General features: G+C 45.4%; 1 protein-coding gene across 1 annotated transcript in view; it reads right to left on the bottom strand.

Moving 5' to 3' along the window:
- Positions 1–10,589: 10,589 nt before the first annotated feature.
- LOC103917258 (chromosome unknown open reading frame, human C12orf40) overlaps positions 10,590–15,327 on the bottom strand; it is an 18,083-nt gene continuing 13,345 nt past the window's right edge. Inside the window, exons 8-14 of the mRNA XM_009324372.1 lie at positions 14,803–15,327; positions 14,501–14,564; positions 13,974–13,979; positions 13,754–13,814; positions 13,119–13,185; positions 11,805–11,887; positions 10,590–11,213 (exon numbers count right to left, since the gene is read on the bottom strand). The exon at positions 14,803–15,327 is cut by the window's right edge and continues 7 nt beyond it. Of these exons, the coding sequence (XP_009322647.1) occupies positions 10,590–11,213; positions 11,805–11,887; positions 13,119–13,185; positions 13,754–13,814; positions 13,974–13,979; positions 14,501–14,564; positions 14,803–15,327 (1,430 nt within the window). The remainder of the gene's footprint in view (positions 11,214–11,804; positions 11,888–13,118; positions 13,186–13,753; positions 13,815–13,973; positions 13,980–14,500; positions 14,565–14,802) is intronic.

The raw sequence follows: 15,327 nt of genomic DNA on the forward strand, positions 1-15,327 counted from the left end.
GTTCGATTTTAAGTGTTCGAGTAGTCCCCATGAAATCGATAGGATTATTCATATGCTTGAAATTCTCCGTGTGCTCAGTGTCCTGCTGGTCCAGGGCATGGCTGGGAAGTGGCATGAGTCACGTCTCCGCTTTCCAGCATGAAACTCACACCCCTACAGAACGGTTAACTGGATCTTTCTGTGACAAATTCTATGTAGAATATTTGAGACATTATCGGAGACCAAATTGGCAGAAATACTTTCGTGTTGAATGAAATGCACATGACGGCACCAGGCATACTGTAATCCTTGGGCACGTGTTAGGTATTCAGCACAAAAGAGGTTTTGGCAAAACTAATTGTCAGGTTGTCCAAGTTATTTCTTAACCATGTCAAACATGTGCCATTTCCTTCTGCAACCAGTCAAGCCTATAATATATGAAAGTGTTGTACATTTTCTGAAACTTAAGTGATGTAAAATTATTTAATTGACTTCTGTTCTGATTGCTTTAATGAAGTTTGGTCTTTACATAAGAATAAATATCTTTAAAGAATTGTCAGTGCCAGAAGTGTAAATGAACAAAATAAAAGGTGAGATACTTAATTACAGAATCTTTCTCAAGGTTTCCTTTGTTCGGTATTCGGGTCGCCTTTTAGAGTTGCAAAATTGCATTGCTCAGCAAAGTGAGCTAAAATAGCCCATGGGCTTGCCTGAAATAAATGAAGGGTAAGAATAACTTTGAATATGATCTTAATATGATCTCTTTCCATCCAGAGAGCATTTCTGTGATGATGGCACACCGGACAAGTGTCCCTTCCTTCCTGGAGGATTTGTTTGAAGAGCTGAATGCAGCTATGCAGAGCTGCGGACTGTCCCGATGTCCCCCCATGGGTTATCAATGTCCCCTGCCCAAACAGACCGGTTTTCTGACAGCAGTTTATACCTTCAGACTTGATTATCGACTGGGGAAAAGGCAGAAGTTGCTATTCTCTAATGGGGAAATGTCCTAACTCTGTGTGTTTTATTAAGAAAATTGCTTAAACCAGTTTGATGGTTAACGAAGAGCAGCAGGCGTGGCCGTGCCGTGCTGGGGGCTGCCCTGGCTGTGCTCGCCCATGTGGCAGAGGAATCGCAGCCGCTAGACGGAGTGGAAATTGCTCCTGTTACCTCCACCTAACACAGGTACCACGATCGAACCCTTGCAAGATCCAGACTTGCCTCTGACAGAGCTGTAGCCTTTTGGTCTGGGATGCAGAGAGATCACAGCCGGCAGCAGTACAGCTGGTGGGGAGATGCTGGCAGCAGGAGTCTGCTCGGCAAACCTGTATCTGTGGCAGAGCTTACCTCTGGGAGGGGAGAGAAGCAGCTGATCATTTTGCACTGACAGGTTATGTCTTTATGTTTCTGGCTGATAGTGCTAATAAAGGTGATGAGTGGCTGCAGTTGAGATTACTTGTCACCAAAACCACATGGCGGCTTTGTGGGATAATGAAATTTTTTTGCCTTCTCCCATTCCCCTCTGCTCCAGCTACTACCACAAAACAACTACTGATGGATTGATTTCTGCTGAACGGATTCTGCCATCTGCAGAACTGAACTGCCAGCAGTAGCAGTACTTGCTCCCAAATCGTTGTGAGCATTTTCAGGATCAGACCCCCCAGGCATCCAGGCTGGGTGGTGCTGCATCCGAACCAAAGTCGCCCTTACAGTCCTGCACAGCCTTTGCTTTGTGCGTGGCATGAAGTGCTTTCTTTAAAGACTGCTACAGTTTGTAGGAAGTAGGTGGAGAAGTTAAAGGTAAGCTTAAAAAAAAAGTCCCTTTCTTCTGATCTCAGTGGTCCCCTGCTGAGTTGCGCTGAGCTGGTTGAAGAGACCTGCCGGTGATCATCCCCTGAGCTGGCGTCCCTCCAGCCACCCTTGCCCACGCAGAGCTCCCTGCACGAATGTACTTGGGCTCTTCAGCTGCTGCAGTTTCACTTGCAGCACATTCGCTTGGCCCAAAATGAATGGCATCTTAATCCTTATCCTGACGGATAAGGATTCAACGTGTTCAACCCATCAAGCAACCAGCTGAAAGACAGGTGGAAATAGTCATGCGCATTTGCCGTAAGCAGTTCCACCAGTCTCGTCATGGGGCTGTTCATTAGCTGGTCTCCGGCGCAGGTTTCCACTCACTTGTTTAACATCCTTTACCTACGCGGTACCCGTGCGTGTGTGTAATAGAGAAGCTCTGCATAGAGCTGAAATTTGGAAAGCTTTTGCCTTTTGAGAGTTAACTGCAGAACTACCAGATATGTTTTCTGCATCTTGATTTTGATAGAAAAAAGGTAACAAATCCCCTCTGAGACCTCTGGAGGTGGGGCTTTTGGTTGGTTAGTTGGTTTTATAGGAGATCTTTGGGTCTGGATTTCAGGAGGATAAGAGTATCCATCTGTTTTTCACACAAGTGAGACCCCTACGTTAGCTAGCGCACTCTGATGTTTGGTACATGATATCCCATGAAAGCGCTAATAGAATCCGTAATGCTGAAAAGAAAAGCAGGGTGTCTTGTACAGAGCAGTAAGATGTGTATTGTATGAAGGAAGAAAGAGGAGCATGCATCCAAAATGACCTATATGATGTTAAGACCATCACCATGCAGGGATGGGCTTAGGTGCATTTTATTGCAACAAGAAAAGGGGCCAGGGAGATGAAAAACTTCCAAGCAAGCCCTATTCTGAGGATTATTCTTCAGAAAAAGATCATGTTTAGTAAAGAGATCCACACAAGGATGCAGGAGTTGCGCACTATGTAAGGAGAGTACAAGCTGCAGTGCACTGGTGCTGGGGAGCACATCCCTTGGGGGGGCTCAGATGTGAGAAGGAAAAATTAAGCCCTCCCCTTCAGCGAAGCGGTGAACCATGTGCCCATCCCCGTTGGAAAGAGAGTTTATGCGCTTGCTTCAATTTCATCAAAGGTGATGAACAGGGGATGGAGAGCTGGGGAAGGTCCGTGCCTGAAGGATCAGTGAGGGTTTCGGGGAGGTAGTTGGAGATGCACGAGCAGTTTGAGGGCAGAGGGGTCTGGATTAGCTAAACTTTGTATTGAAGATGATACGTGAAACTGAGGTTGGATCAGGTTGCTGAGGAAACACGGGCAGAAAGAGCAAGGAGCAAATCCCTAGCAGGGGCTGGAGAAAGAAAGCAGGGCATAAGATATCGGGGATGGTTGGTGAGGCGAGAGTGTGGGGACATGGTGCTTCTGCTACACCACCGCTTGATGGCAGGGGACACTGTCAAACTGTCCTGGGTGGAGGGAAGCAAAGATGGAAGATGGGTGCTGGGCTGAGGATGCAGCAGCTTCTGCATGAGTACCTCAACATGGATCACAGTGCCCAAGCAAGCCGGGATGCAGTGTCGCTTTCCAGAGCCAGTCCCTCTGTGCCGATGGGGCACTAAGTGAGAAGAGAGCTGGGATGTCTCACCCTGCGAACCAGCGATGCTTGTTCGCTGTCCCCCTCCTTCCTCTCTGAGGGCAGGAGGACAGGTACTGGGCACTCTCACCCTCTGGTAGACCAACTGCATTGGAGTCCTTTAGTGCCTGTATTTGCTCCCTGCGGTGTCACATCTACACAGTAAGTGGCTTTCCTTTTGATCTTTTGATAAGCAGATTGAATGGTCTAAATCTCTCCCTAAAAGGTGGGTTTTTTCCATGTTCTCAGATATTCGTAGGCTTGTTCTTCAGTTATTATTTTTTTACATTTCTTGGGCACAGCACTGCAGTTTGTTCACTGCTTAATCTGTCAAGATCACCTATAGCGAGAGAATTACCCCCAGTCTCCATGCCCAGCTCCCCGTCCCTGGCTGCATTTGCCCGTTCATGCATGGTGGCCAGGCGCAGGTGCAGGGTGAGCCCTCAGCACCGCGCTCCAGGCTGAGCCCTGCTCTGCCAGCATGTCCTGCCCTTCTCCTTCTTAACAGGGCGCCCTCACGCTTGAGGACATTTGGGTACATTTTGTTTAAATGGACCCAATTGCTGACCGTTTGCTTGTAGCCTCTGTCAGTGTTGCTCCTCACCATCTCCCTGATTTTGTGTTACTGGCGTAGTTCATCATCGCCCCCAGATCCTTGATGAAAGAGTCCTCCAGTCTCCTAAGGAAGAGGTCCCCACCAGGAGCCCTTCCCCAGCTGCTGCAGTGGCCGTGGGTGCCCTGAGGGAGGGGCACGGTGAAGCTCCTGGAGCGTGAGAGGGGACAGCAGCACCCTGGCAGTGACACAGGCTCCCAGCATGCCCAGAAACCCCAGTGAGGGGCATGGACTGGGTTGGTTCAGACTCCACCAGGCAAAGCATGAAGCATGGGTGCTGAATAGGCAGCTGTAGCGCAGCTGACCTGTGTTTGTTTTAGTCCTGTTCTCCAAAATTGTACGGGGGTTTGCATTACAACGCTCAGGGCTGATGGTGCCCCACCTGACCTGTCTTACACGCATCTCTGGTCCCCTTGGACAGAGCTGTGACATTTGCAGCCTTCCCGCCCCTGCAGCTTTTCCTTGTTCTCAAAGCCGTTTCCACAGCTGAGGCCGGTGAGACCCCGTGTCCCCAGGCGCGTCCCCAGGCAGCTGTCACCAAATCCCGTGTTCAGGTTGTCCGTCTGAAGCCTTCACTTAGCATCACTGCAGTTGCAGGAGGGGAGGTTGCCGGCAGCCATGTAACGTGCCATCCTGCAACAAAGTGGCAGTCGTGGCCTGCAGCGGGTGGCCCAGCCCTTGCTGGGAAGTGGTGCTTTGGAGTAAGCCTTGCTGTTAAACTGGTGCTTGTTTTAATCTTTTCATGGCATGATGGATCAAACCCCATCTGACTGCTCCCGATTAACTCCTTTGTTTTGTCCAGGATGTCTGATATGACAGTGTGCCCGGTTACTGGACTGTCACAAGATGTGACCGCAGTCAGAGCCTGTCTCTGATGCTACGTGGCTTCTCCCACGCTCTCCCTGGCGTTTGGGGTACCCATAGCCCCCAGGTTGGCTGGGGGGCAGAGGGGGAGGTGGCTATACCATGTGGCGTTGGGGCTGGTGCTAGTGTCCCTGCTGCTCTCCTCTCATGGGCTGCTAAAAATGATGGAAAAAATCAAGAGCAAGCAAAGATTTTGTAAGCTGGGTGGTGGATGACTGCTGCCCCCAGCCTGGTACCAGCTGAGATAGCTTTTACATTATATCTCTGTATGTCAGGTTTTATTATGGGGGGTGGGATTCACAGGGAGATGCTGAGGGCATTGGGACCCCCAGGTCCCTGGTGAGAGAGCAATCAGTGCCCATTGTTAGCCCAGCCCCAAGGCGCTGCTGCGGGACTGCCACAGCTGGGGCACGGCGGCTGCAGCGCTCAGGGACAAGCTGGTGTCGAGGTCAAACACCATTTCTCTTCATTGCTGCAGGGAAACGTGGGGGCAGAGCGGGGCAGAGCAGGGCAGCAGCACCCAGCCTTGTTCCTCACTCACCCCCAGCTCCTCTTCCTCCAGCCCCAGGCTCCTGCCTTGCTCGCAGCACAGGGAGGAAACCACTGCAGGAAGTGGCTGCCTCCATCTGCAGCAGCCGCTGTGAGCAGGTACAGCTTCCCTGGGGTCACCTGCCTGGTGTGGTTTATCCCCCCGTGCCCAGGCCGCGTGTGTGGTGACATTGGCTGGCCGCAGCCTGGAGCATCTTGCTCCAGCTGGCCCTGCTCTGAGCGGAGCTTGGACTGGGCAAGCTCAGAGATCCCCACCAGCTTCAGCTGGTCTGGGGTTCTCCAAAAATTCATCCGTTTGCAGGAAGCGCAGCTTCTCTCAAGAGCGAATCTCCTTACAGACCTCCTGTTTCCTGAGAATTACTCCAGCCCGGAGAACAGAGTAAATCTTCTGCAGTGTGATGTATTGGCTTATCCTATGAACGGCCACAGCTCTGGGTCCTTTGGCCAGGCCAGCCCTGGGTGCTGAGCGTGACACAGTGGCAGTAAATCCCTCTGCAAGTGTGCACAAACATGGTTGATCTGGAAATGTTTTACCCCAGCTCTATTAAACAACTCAACGGGCCTCTTGCAGCCTCCCACCTTATCTTCACTGACTCCACCCCTCTGTCTTTCAGCCCAGGATTCCCCACCGCCTCACACGGAGCCGGTGTATCAGCATCCTCTGCAGCTGTCTGGGCACTGCACGCTGGTCTCCATTGGGTTTCACATCCAGAGAGCTGCAGCACCCAGAGCGAGCACCATCGAGGCGTAGGGTGTGAATTTACAGCAGCGTGGCTAGGTGAGAGGGAGAGCATTTAGTATTCGGCTCACAGAGGTATGAGACCTTGAAGTTCAGTATCACCAGCCCCAGAGAAGTGAGCTCTGATGTGGGTAACTGGGACTGTCACCTCTAACCCATCGGAAGCTGTCAGTGAGAAGAGGCTGAAGAAGGATTGCAGGAAGGTCATTCACTTTTGTGGGGACAGATGAGGCAGAGAGTTGAATATTTTTTCCAGGAAACCTCATCCTTCCTGAATCTGCTCTCTGCTAAGACCCTTAAAAAGCCAATTCACAAACAGTTTCCACCTAAGAAATAATCACTTGTATGAAGACTTAAGCTTCTCATTTCCCACAACGATAATCCTTCACGAAAATGAAATCAGGATTTCTGCAGTTTGTGGAGGCTCTTGACATAATAACATCCAGCAATAAACTGCGCCATTAATGAAACAAAACTTCCGTTGGTGCTTGCCCAGAAAACTTTGCCCGAATCCTTACCTTGCAGGTTACTGTAATTAGAGCTGATTTTATAGCAAAAAAGGATACCAGGTGCATATTAAAACTGCTTCTGACTGAAGCTTAAGGCAACGTTTTCAGTGAGAGAGTCTTTCTTTCCATCTATATTTAGAAGCATACGAGTGCCAATGCTAAACCAATGCTTCTGGGTTTTGGTTAATTACAGGTACCCTTCTGTCCCTTTCCCCAGCAAAACTCAACTTATAACTGATTCTCACCAAACACAGTTAAAACCATATACATTTCTGTGGCCTCCCCAGAGGCTTAGCACACTTCCAGGAAGATTAACATGGATGAACAAGGAACGCCTGCGCCGTTGCCTCAGAGAAAGCTGGTGGTGCCTGGATGTGTATAGTGGGGCGATGGTCATTACTGCAGGTTACAAATACCGGTGGCTTAAATAGCGTCAGCTGCTGAAGTATCAGCTGAAGAAAGCACAGTCTGAAGCTACCACTGAGAGAGAGGAGATTCCTATTAAACCAAACTCAGCTCTTCCCAAAAGTCTCCAAAAAATCAGGTGAAAGAAAGCACCTGAGCAGAGGGGGAGACTGGCACGGAGATAAGGAGGAAGCACGATTCTCTTCTAATGCAATAATAGTAACATAAATACTTTAAAATACTTCTCTAGTGGCTAAAAAAGAGCACGCTCCCTTATTTATCATCATTGCCAGCACACATACCTCTACAAAGATAGTTTTCTTTCTTCTGATTGCTTTGCAATTACAGGTAAAAATTGTAAGGTAATTGGATTTTATACGCTCTCATCCAAAGGCTTTGGAATATGATTATCTGTGGTGATTGACATATCCCAAGTGGTGAATTATTGCATTAGAGACATATAGGCAGCTCTTACGTACAGCCAGTCAGAAAATGCGTGTCTGGCACCCAGCTGCGTAATTTCAGCCCTTACTGGGAAATGGTGCAATCTAGACTGAAACCTGGCTGGAACTGGACAGATTTTGAAAACTTCTATATTAGTGACTGAAGTGAAAATAAGCTATACCCACTGAAAGGCTCTGAATTAGTAGAAAGATGAGAGATAACTTACTAAAGATGTATTGCCTCATTTGAAACCCCGACACACATATGTCCATACAGTGCAACCAGCTCTCTCTTCCCAGTTCTGACCTGCACACTTTGTCCTGTAGGTTCACAGGAGCAAACTGGGAGTACGTCCCGCTCAGAGGCTAGCTCTGTGGATCAGGAGTATCTGCCTGAACTTGGGTAGCTCACTTCACTGTAAAACAAAACAAAATCTAAAAGTCCCAGCAATTATGCCACTCTCGCAGAAATCAGGAGTATAACTTCCACTGCAAGTTAATGGCAGTTTACCTAGGGTTGGGTCACTTCAGCATCTCTCTAAGCACAGCCACCAGAGAGCTCTCTGGCCATGCGATAATTTTACATCTGTGTTGTGGTTTAACCCGGCAGGCAACTAAACACCACACAGCCGTTTGCTCACTGCCCCCCCCTGTGAGTGGGGTGGGGGAGAGAATCGGGGAGAAAAAAAAGTAAAATTCGTGGGTTAAGATAAAGACAGTTTAGTAGGACAGAAAAGGAAGGGAAAATAGTAATAATAATGATGATAAAAGAATATACAAAGCAAGTGATGCACAATGCATTTGCTTATCACCTGCTGACTGATGCCCAGCCAGTCCCCGAGCAGCGGTCACCGCCCCCCGGCCAACTCCCCCCAGTTTATGTACTGAGCATGACATCACATGGTGTGGAATGTCCCTTTGGCCAGTTTGGGTCAGCTGTCCTGGCTGTGCCCCCTCCCAGCTTCTTGCTGGTAGAGCATGAGAAGCTGAGAAGTCCTTGACTAGTGTAAGCACTACTTAGCAACAACTAAAACGTCACATTATTCTGATACTAAATCCAAAACACAGCACTGTACCAGCTACTAGGAAGAAAATTAACTCTATCCCAGCCAAAACCAGGACAATCTGCCAGTCTAATTGGAACTCAAATATAAAGTACACAGCACCGGAGCTTTTAGCTGTAACATGCCATTCGCTGTCCCCTGCCACAGCATATCGCAGGAGGCTGGCAGACCAAGCGCGTTCGAGCCGCGTCAGCCGTGGGGAGGGCCGTGAAGCTGGACACGCACCACTGGAAAGGCTCACAAGTACGTACCAGGCACGGGGGATTGCAGGGAAAACGCACGCCTTGGAGATGTCCTAGTTCAGGCCAGCGTGGGCCGCTGCTGGTGTGGCACAATCTGAACGGGCTTCATAACGCTGAGTGAACAACTCTGCCTTACAAACCACCGGTAATGGCTGAGCTTTCAGCAAGTCATAGTTGTTATTCAAATAAATTATAGCTCCCGTGAAGAAGATGAACATTGCAGTTTCAGATAAAAAAATTACTAGGGAGCTTGCTTTGACAATAAATTGAGGCAACCTAAAAAAGAAAACCTGCTTATGTCAAGCCTTAGGAAGTGGGCAGTGAATTGGCTAAATGATAGTTACACATTTCAGAAATCCGGCTGTGCAAACCACTCCCCATGTATGCAATTTATATATATATAAAAGACAGCGCTATTTTCTTCCGAGTACAGAAAAGTCCACTGACATTTCTGAGACGCTATTTTTAAAATGGCATAGCCATAAACCTGCAAACTGTTGGGCAATGTAGACCTTTTAAAAACGGCTCCTAGCTTCAAAAACAAAAGCCGGTAGAAAACCCAGCCACTAGTTTGATGATGAGAACAGAGACAAAGAATAGTGACAGATCTCATCAGCGCTGGGTGACACACATCCCTTCATCTGCAAAACCTTTTATTACAAAATGTAGAAACAAAAGAAACCGACCTGGTGGGAATAAGGGCAGTGAATCTTTTGACAGCTGTCTCCATGTGAGAAAGCACAACAGAGTAACCTTATAAAAGCAAATCTCCTGCCCTGTTTCAGGAATAGTCCCCAGCATAGCTTTTGCCCAAGCCCAGTTTGTAATCAACAGGATCCTGCACACAGGCAGCTGGCTAATGGCAGCGGAGAGAGAGAGAGAGAGAGAGAGGATATATAGATATAGCTATGTATATGTAAGTAAAGGTGTATGGATATGTAAGTAGAAGATGTCGGTAACACATTGAGTCTCCCTGCCACCTTTACTAGGAACTTTTTTAGAAGGAAAGAATGTAACCTAGAAACAATATTATCAGAAACTTTTATTTGTTGTGATTTGTAGCTTCACACAAATACTGAAAGGAAGAGGAAAGCATTTCAGATTTTCAATCTGCAGGCAAAATACAGAAACACGTAAAAGATTTGTCAGTACTAACAGCCAGAGAATGAATCAATAGATCTGCTATGGAAGGAACATTCAGCATTTGGGGTTTTTTGGGGGTAAAAATTAATAAATTAGTTCTTTTTAAATTACATTTTATTCTATGTGTGCAGATGTGCATTTTCTGTTGTTTCCCATTTTTGTATTTAGCACAAACATATGGCAAAGACTAGTTTGCCTGTTAAAGTGGATAAGAATCAGACAATAGTTCTGAACTAAGAGCCACTTCAAATACGTTTTGAAGTGAAACAGAATCTTTCCACCACCTTCAAGACAAGCAAAGTCAATCCCAAACTACAGAATCCTATGGATATATGGTGAGGAAGCAAATGTAATTCCTAAGGTTTATATTTACTAAGCTATTGTAAAATCCTGTGTTAACAGTTGGAGATCTATAAAAGTCCACAGTTAGAGATAGCAGTAGGTAGATAGAGATCCATAGTTAATAAAAATTTAAAGCAAAAAAATATTTTGTCTAACCAGGCTAGAAAAACCAAAATACACCAACTAAATGAAACACAGTGAGAACCCAACAAAACTTCTGAATTCCTTACATGCCATTCTAGTTGGTCACTGCTTATCTCTCTCCTTCATTATATCAATGTAGTTCAGCACCTCTAGAGTCCTTCTGCCAGCCAAACTCAGATACTCGGCTTCAGAAGGAAACGCCGCTATTTCTGCTGCGCTGCCTGTGCCTGCAGGCTGCAGCGCCTCATGTGCTGGCATTTTGTGCCCTCCAGCGGTGCCTGCGGTGCTGGAAGGAGGGGGCCCACCCGGCCTGCGGGCAGAGGGGAGGGAGCTCCCACAGCTGCACACCTGCATGGTGCCACACTGGGTGGCAACATCCACTTTCTCTACTTCTGTGACAGAGCTCTCAGTCTGCGACCAAACATCACACCTGGTACTGTGAGTGACATGCTCTTTTTTAAGGGCTTGGTGTAATGAGCTGCCCTCAGATGGGGCGGTGTGCTTTTTATTTTCCTCCTCTGTGGCACATAAAATGGAGTCTTTCTCCTGAAGATGGTTTGCTTCTTCTCTAGTCAAAATACTGCTGGGCTGGAGAGGCACAGATCTGGTGTGAGAGGTCTTGGGGGGCTCTGTACTTGCTGAGGCTGAGATTAGGTTGGCATCGTCTATCTTCAAGGACCGTTCATTCAGATATTCCTTCTTTTTGGCTGTGTCTTCCACTTCAGACTGTTTGAACAGAATTGTGTGAATGCAACTGGTTAAATAGTTCAATAACTGAGGGCTAAGTTAATGATTAACTAATAACTAAGTTAATGAAATAAACACAAAGGCCAGAACTGTCTGGTTTTGGTTGTTTGGGGGGGGTTCAGTCTTTCTCCAGGGGTATACTCCTGGCCTTGGTTGAAGAGAAGGTGGGTAAGGCGGACTTTCACTCTCACGCAGAATTTATATTGTAGCATTTTTGTGTTCAAGAACGGCTGAAAATACACAGTGTGTCAAATCCTCCTGCCTTACAGGCATGTAATGTAAGGCAGCTATACATCAAGGAAGAGAGCAGAAGCTTGCTTAGCATCTTCCCACAGTTATGTTACTGTAATTCCACAAGGCCTGGTATTATCAAGAGACCAGACCACATGTCTGTTAAACTACTTAGGAAAATTTACAGCTAATCATTTCTTGTCTTCCTTGCACATGAAGTTGCCTTGTACAAAACAAAACCATAAATAAGATTCCAGCTACATCCACCCTTAGATGCATTCAGGCATAGAGATATCATTCAAATGAACCCCTGCAATCCCGTAAAGGGGCAGTATTCACCATGTCAGGACTAGAGCTGAAACAGCTCTCTGTCTGCCTTGGAGAGTAACCGGGAGACTGGCTGCTGAGTGATGACTCCACATCTGAAAAATGAGGTGAAAAGGAGAGGAAGGTTACTCACCAAAACATCCAACTCTCAAGTACAGCATGTAGAATTAAACATTACTACTTTTGATACAGTTTTAAGATACTGTTTAATGAATAAAGTGTTAGCAAGGTCAGTCTAGGTCTTGGCAATAGCCAATTCTTCTCCTCTCAGGACAAGACATCTTAACAAAAAGCATGAGACGGGTTCCCCAAAGCCGTTAATCAGCAGCCTGCACCGGCAGCAGAACTGTGCTACCCAAAAGCAAGGTCAGGTTAGACAGGGCTCTGAGCAACCTGCTCTAGTTAAAGATGTCCCTGTTCATTGTAGGGGGGGTTCAACTAGAGGACCTTTAAAGGTCCCTTCCAACCCAAACTATTCTATGATTCTATGGAAAGGAGGAAGGACTCTGCAGAGCAAGGGCAGGGAGAGAACACAGCAAACTCCCTGCACACATTGGCTGCCATACAAGTCACATGGGCTTCTGGCCATGTTTTTCTCTTGGAGGCCCTTGGGAGATCTTCTGCTCTGAAATGCAGCCAGCACAGCTAACCCCTACAGCTACTGAGGGAGCAAAAAGGACACGGGATCTCCCTGCTGACTCCTCTTACTCTGTGCACATGTGGAATGACAGCATATAGTCTAGTGGAAGAGAATAAAGACTAATAAAGACTAGACCAGTAAAATGGCACGTGTCAAACATCTAATGAAGATATTAATTAATAGAGAAAACATGTCCAAGATTTTTTCCAACCAACAGAGATCTGCAAGAATAGAAAGAAAGAAAATTACTGGCATTTATTTGGCATTTTACTATGTGATGATGTTGGTAAACTTGAGTTGTGGTGTTCAGATTAATACTCTTGACCTCTCTCATGGATTTTTTTTTTTTTTTTAGCAGTTACCCCTAGTTTCAGAGCTGGCTTTTCAGTTTAGGGGACAACTTTGGAGGAAATGGGACAATGAAAAATACGTGTGTAATACTCATCAGAGAGAAGCTAACCTGAATTTATCTCTTCAAGGAAAAGCAAATACAGATAGTTCTTAGTTACCTGGTAATACTAGCCTTCTTTATATGGTGCTGCGTGAATCAAAAATACAAGCCCTCATCAAATGTAGCATGCTAAAAAGATCAAAACACTTCTCCCTGGCTTTAAAAGTAACTGTTTCAGTTTCACATGTAGAGAAAAATCTGATTTTTGACTTCATAATATATAAATGGTACTAACCCTTCTCCATCTCGTGAAGATTTGAACTCACTCCAAACTTATACTCTTTCTCTTGTGCTGTTGTGAACTTTTAAAAATAAGTAAGTAAGTGTTAATAGTGAGGGTTCAGCTGGGTCAGGACCTCAGGTTACGTGAGGAACATTCAGTTTCTGTATTACATAAAGAAGTCACTGCACCGTACCACAAATTATTTCAAGAAGTACAAAACCCCTGAGCAATACTGTATGTACTTGGGTGACTTCTATGGGCAAAATATCTACAAGATTCTTTATATGTATACTGGCATAAAGTTCCTTTATAATATTGAAGTGTCCTGCATATAATGTCTGGACACTGCCTGCAGAATCTGATCCTAAGGGTTAACAGGTAACACACAATATATTTCAGGCATCAGCTTAGGTGTGAATCAAACCATGTGAATTACAGACTTGAAAGGGCTATCTATCTGAACCACTTAACTAGAAGCTGTTCTTTCTGGCTGCCCTGTGTAAACCAGGAAGGAAAAGAAGCTTCCACAGAAGTTAATTCAGAGAAGCTAAATTCAGTTTCTAACTATTGTGGACATTCTTTCTCCACCTCAAATGAATGGTGCAAACAGTAGGTTTGACAAAAAATATGTCTCTTTAAAAAGTTACCTCTTCAAATCCAAAGAGCTGATTCTGTCTCCAGGCTGATTCTTTCACAGCCTCATCATCACTGACGGATGCAAACATAGAGTTCTCCGGTAAGTGATTTCCCCTCCTGTACTTTTATTTTCTTTCTGAATTAAAGTCATTACTGGTGACTTTTTTGTCTTCAATTTTTATTTTGCCTTCAGTAACCATGAAATGCTTCCCACTATTGAGATCATTGAACTTATTTCTGAACCTGAGACTTAACATCAAGAGTCTGTTTTTCACAAACTTATCTTCTGTTGAAATGTAAAATGTAATATGCGAGACGACAGAAGATAGTGCTGCTTTGTAAAATGGAAGGTGTTATGGGTCAGAGTCTTTGATAAAACTGCCTTTTGTAAAACACGGGCACTCACATATGCTAACTTTAGCCCACAGAAGACACTAGCTTCCTCTGTAGTCAGTGGAAGGAGACAGGGTCTTTCAGAGGGCAAGTCAGAGCAACAGTTTAACTTCAGGGACTCAAAATTGCCCCATGAAGCAGCCTTTCTCTATACTTATTATAGGCAGATGAACAATGGCACAAAGGGCTTACATGCGCATAAGTTTATTCACATTATTCACTACGATTTTCACTGGGAAAACTTGGGTCCTCAGTAATACTGTTTAGAATTTTGCCTTCATGTCCTTTTAGCAGGATTTCTCCAATTCAGCAAGGTCTCTGCAGTTATCACTAGTTAATGGATTGATAATTTCTATGGCACTCACCTTTTTTTTCTTGAATAGTTCTCCTTTAAGTTAATCCGCTGATCATGGTGATAAGCAAATGTCTCTAAAATAAAAAAGTAAACCTTGATTTTAAAACACAATAGCATAAAAGCAATTTGAAAATAAATGCTTCTGTCAGCTTCTAAAAAGAATTTAAATAATTTGATTTAAAATCAAATTACTGCATTCTGAAGATTCATGACGTTTTCGGTCAGGGCAGACACATCTCTGGTTATAAAAACATATGCCTTTAAAAGGAGAATAAAAACCAGAATATACATCCTTCAAATACTGACACTCACCAATTTTTTCAAGGTTTGCAGGTTTTTCTTTGTTTTCAGAGGGTATGAAGTAGTGCTGTCCCTCATGACAGTCCTGCAGGTGGGTTTTATGAAGTCCACTGGTTTTCTTGTAGCTTGCACTTGAGGCATTGTTACTTTTGAGTAAAACCTGTTCTGGAGCTGTGAAAATGCCTTCAAGGTGTCTGTCTACAGAACTTTTTTTTGCACTGATTGCAGGATAAGCCTCCCTAGTATCATAAGGATAATTTCTGTTGGTCATTTGATTTCTATCATCAGGATCAGTGAAAAAAATGGCAGTACTGCTTTGGTTAACAAAAGGATTAAAATGCTTTGTAGAAGGATTATTATGGTTTGGTTGGCTCTCATCTTTGAACAGTGCCAGAAAGGAACAATCACTTCCATCTTGGGGAGCTTTCATTTCTGCGGTTTCTTTCACAACATCAAACAATGGTTCTTTTATTCCTTCACTGTTTTCTGATTCGTTACTGGTCATTATCACTGGATTTTTCCTGACAGAATTCAAAT

The sequence above is a fragment of the Pygoscelis adeliae genome, unplaced genomic scaffold, assembly GCF_000699105.1.
Source record: "Pygoscelis adeliae isolate BGI_AS28 unplaced genomic scaffold, ASM69910v1 Scaffold315, whole genome shotgun sequence".
NCBI classification, from domain to species: domain Eukaryota; kingdom Metazoa; phylum Chordata; class Aves; order Sphenisciformes; family Spheniscidae; genus Pygoscelis; species Pygoscelis adeliae.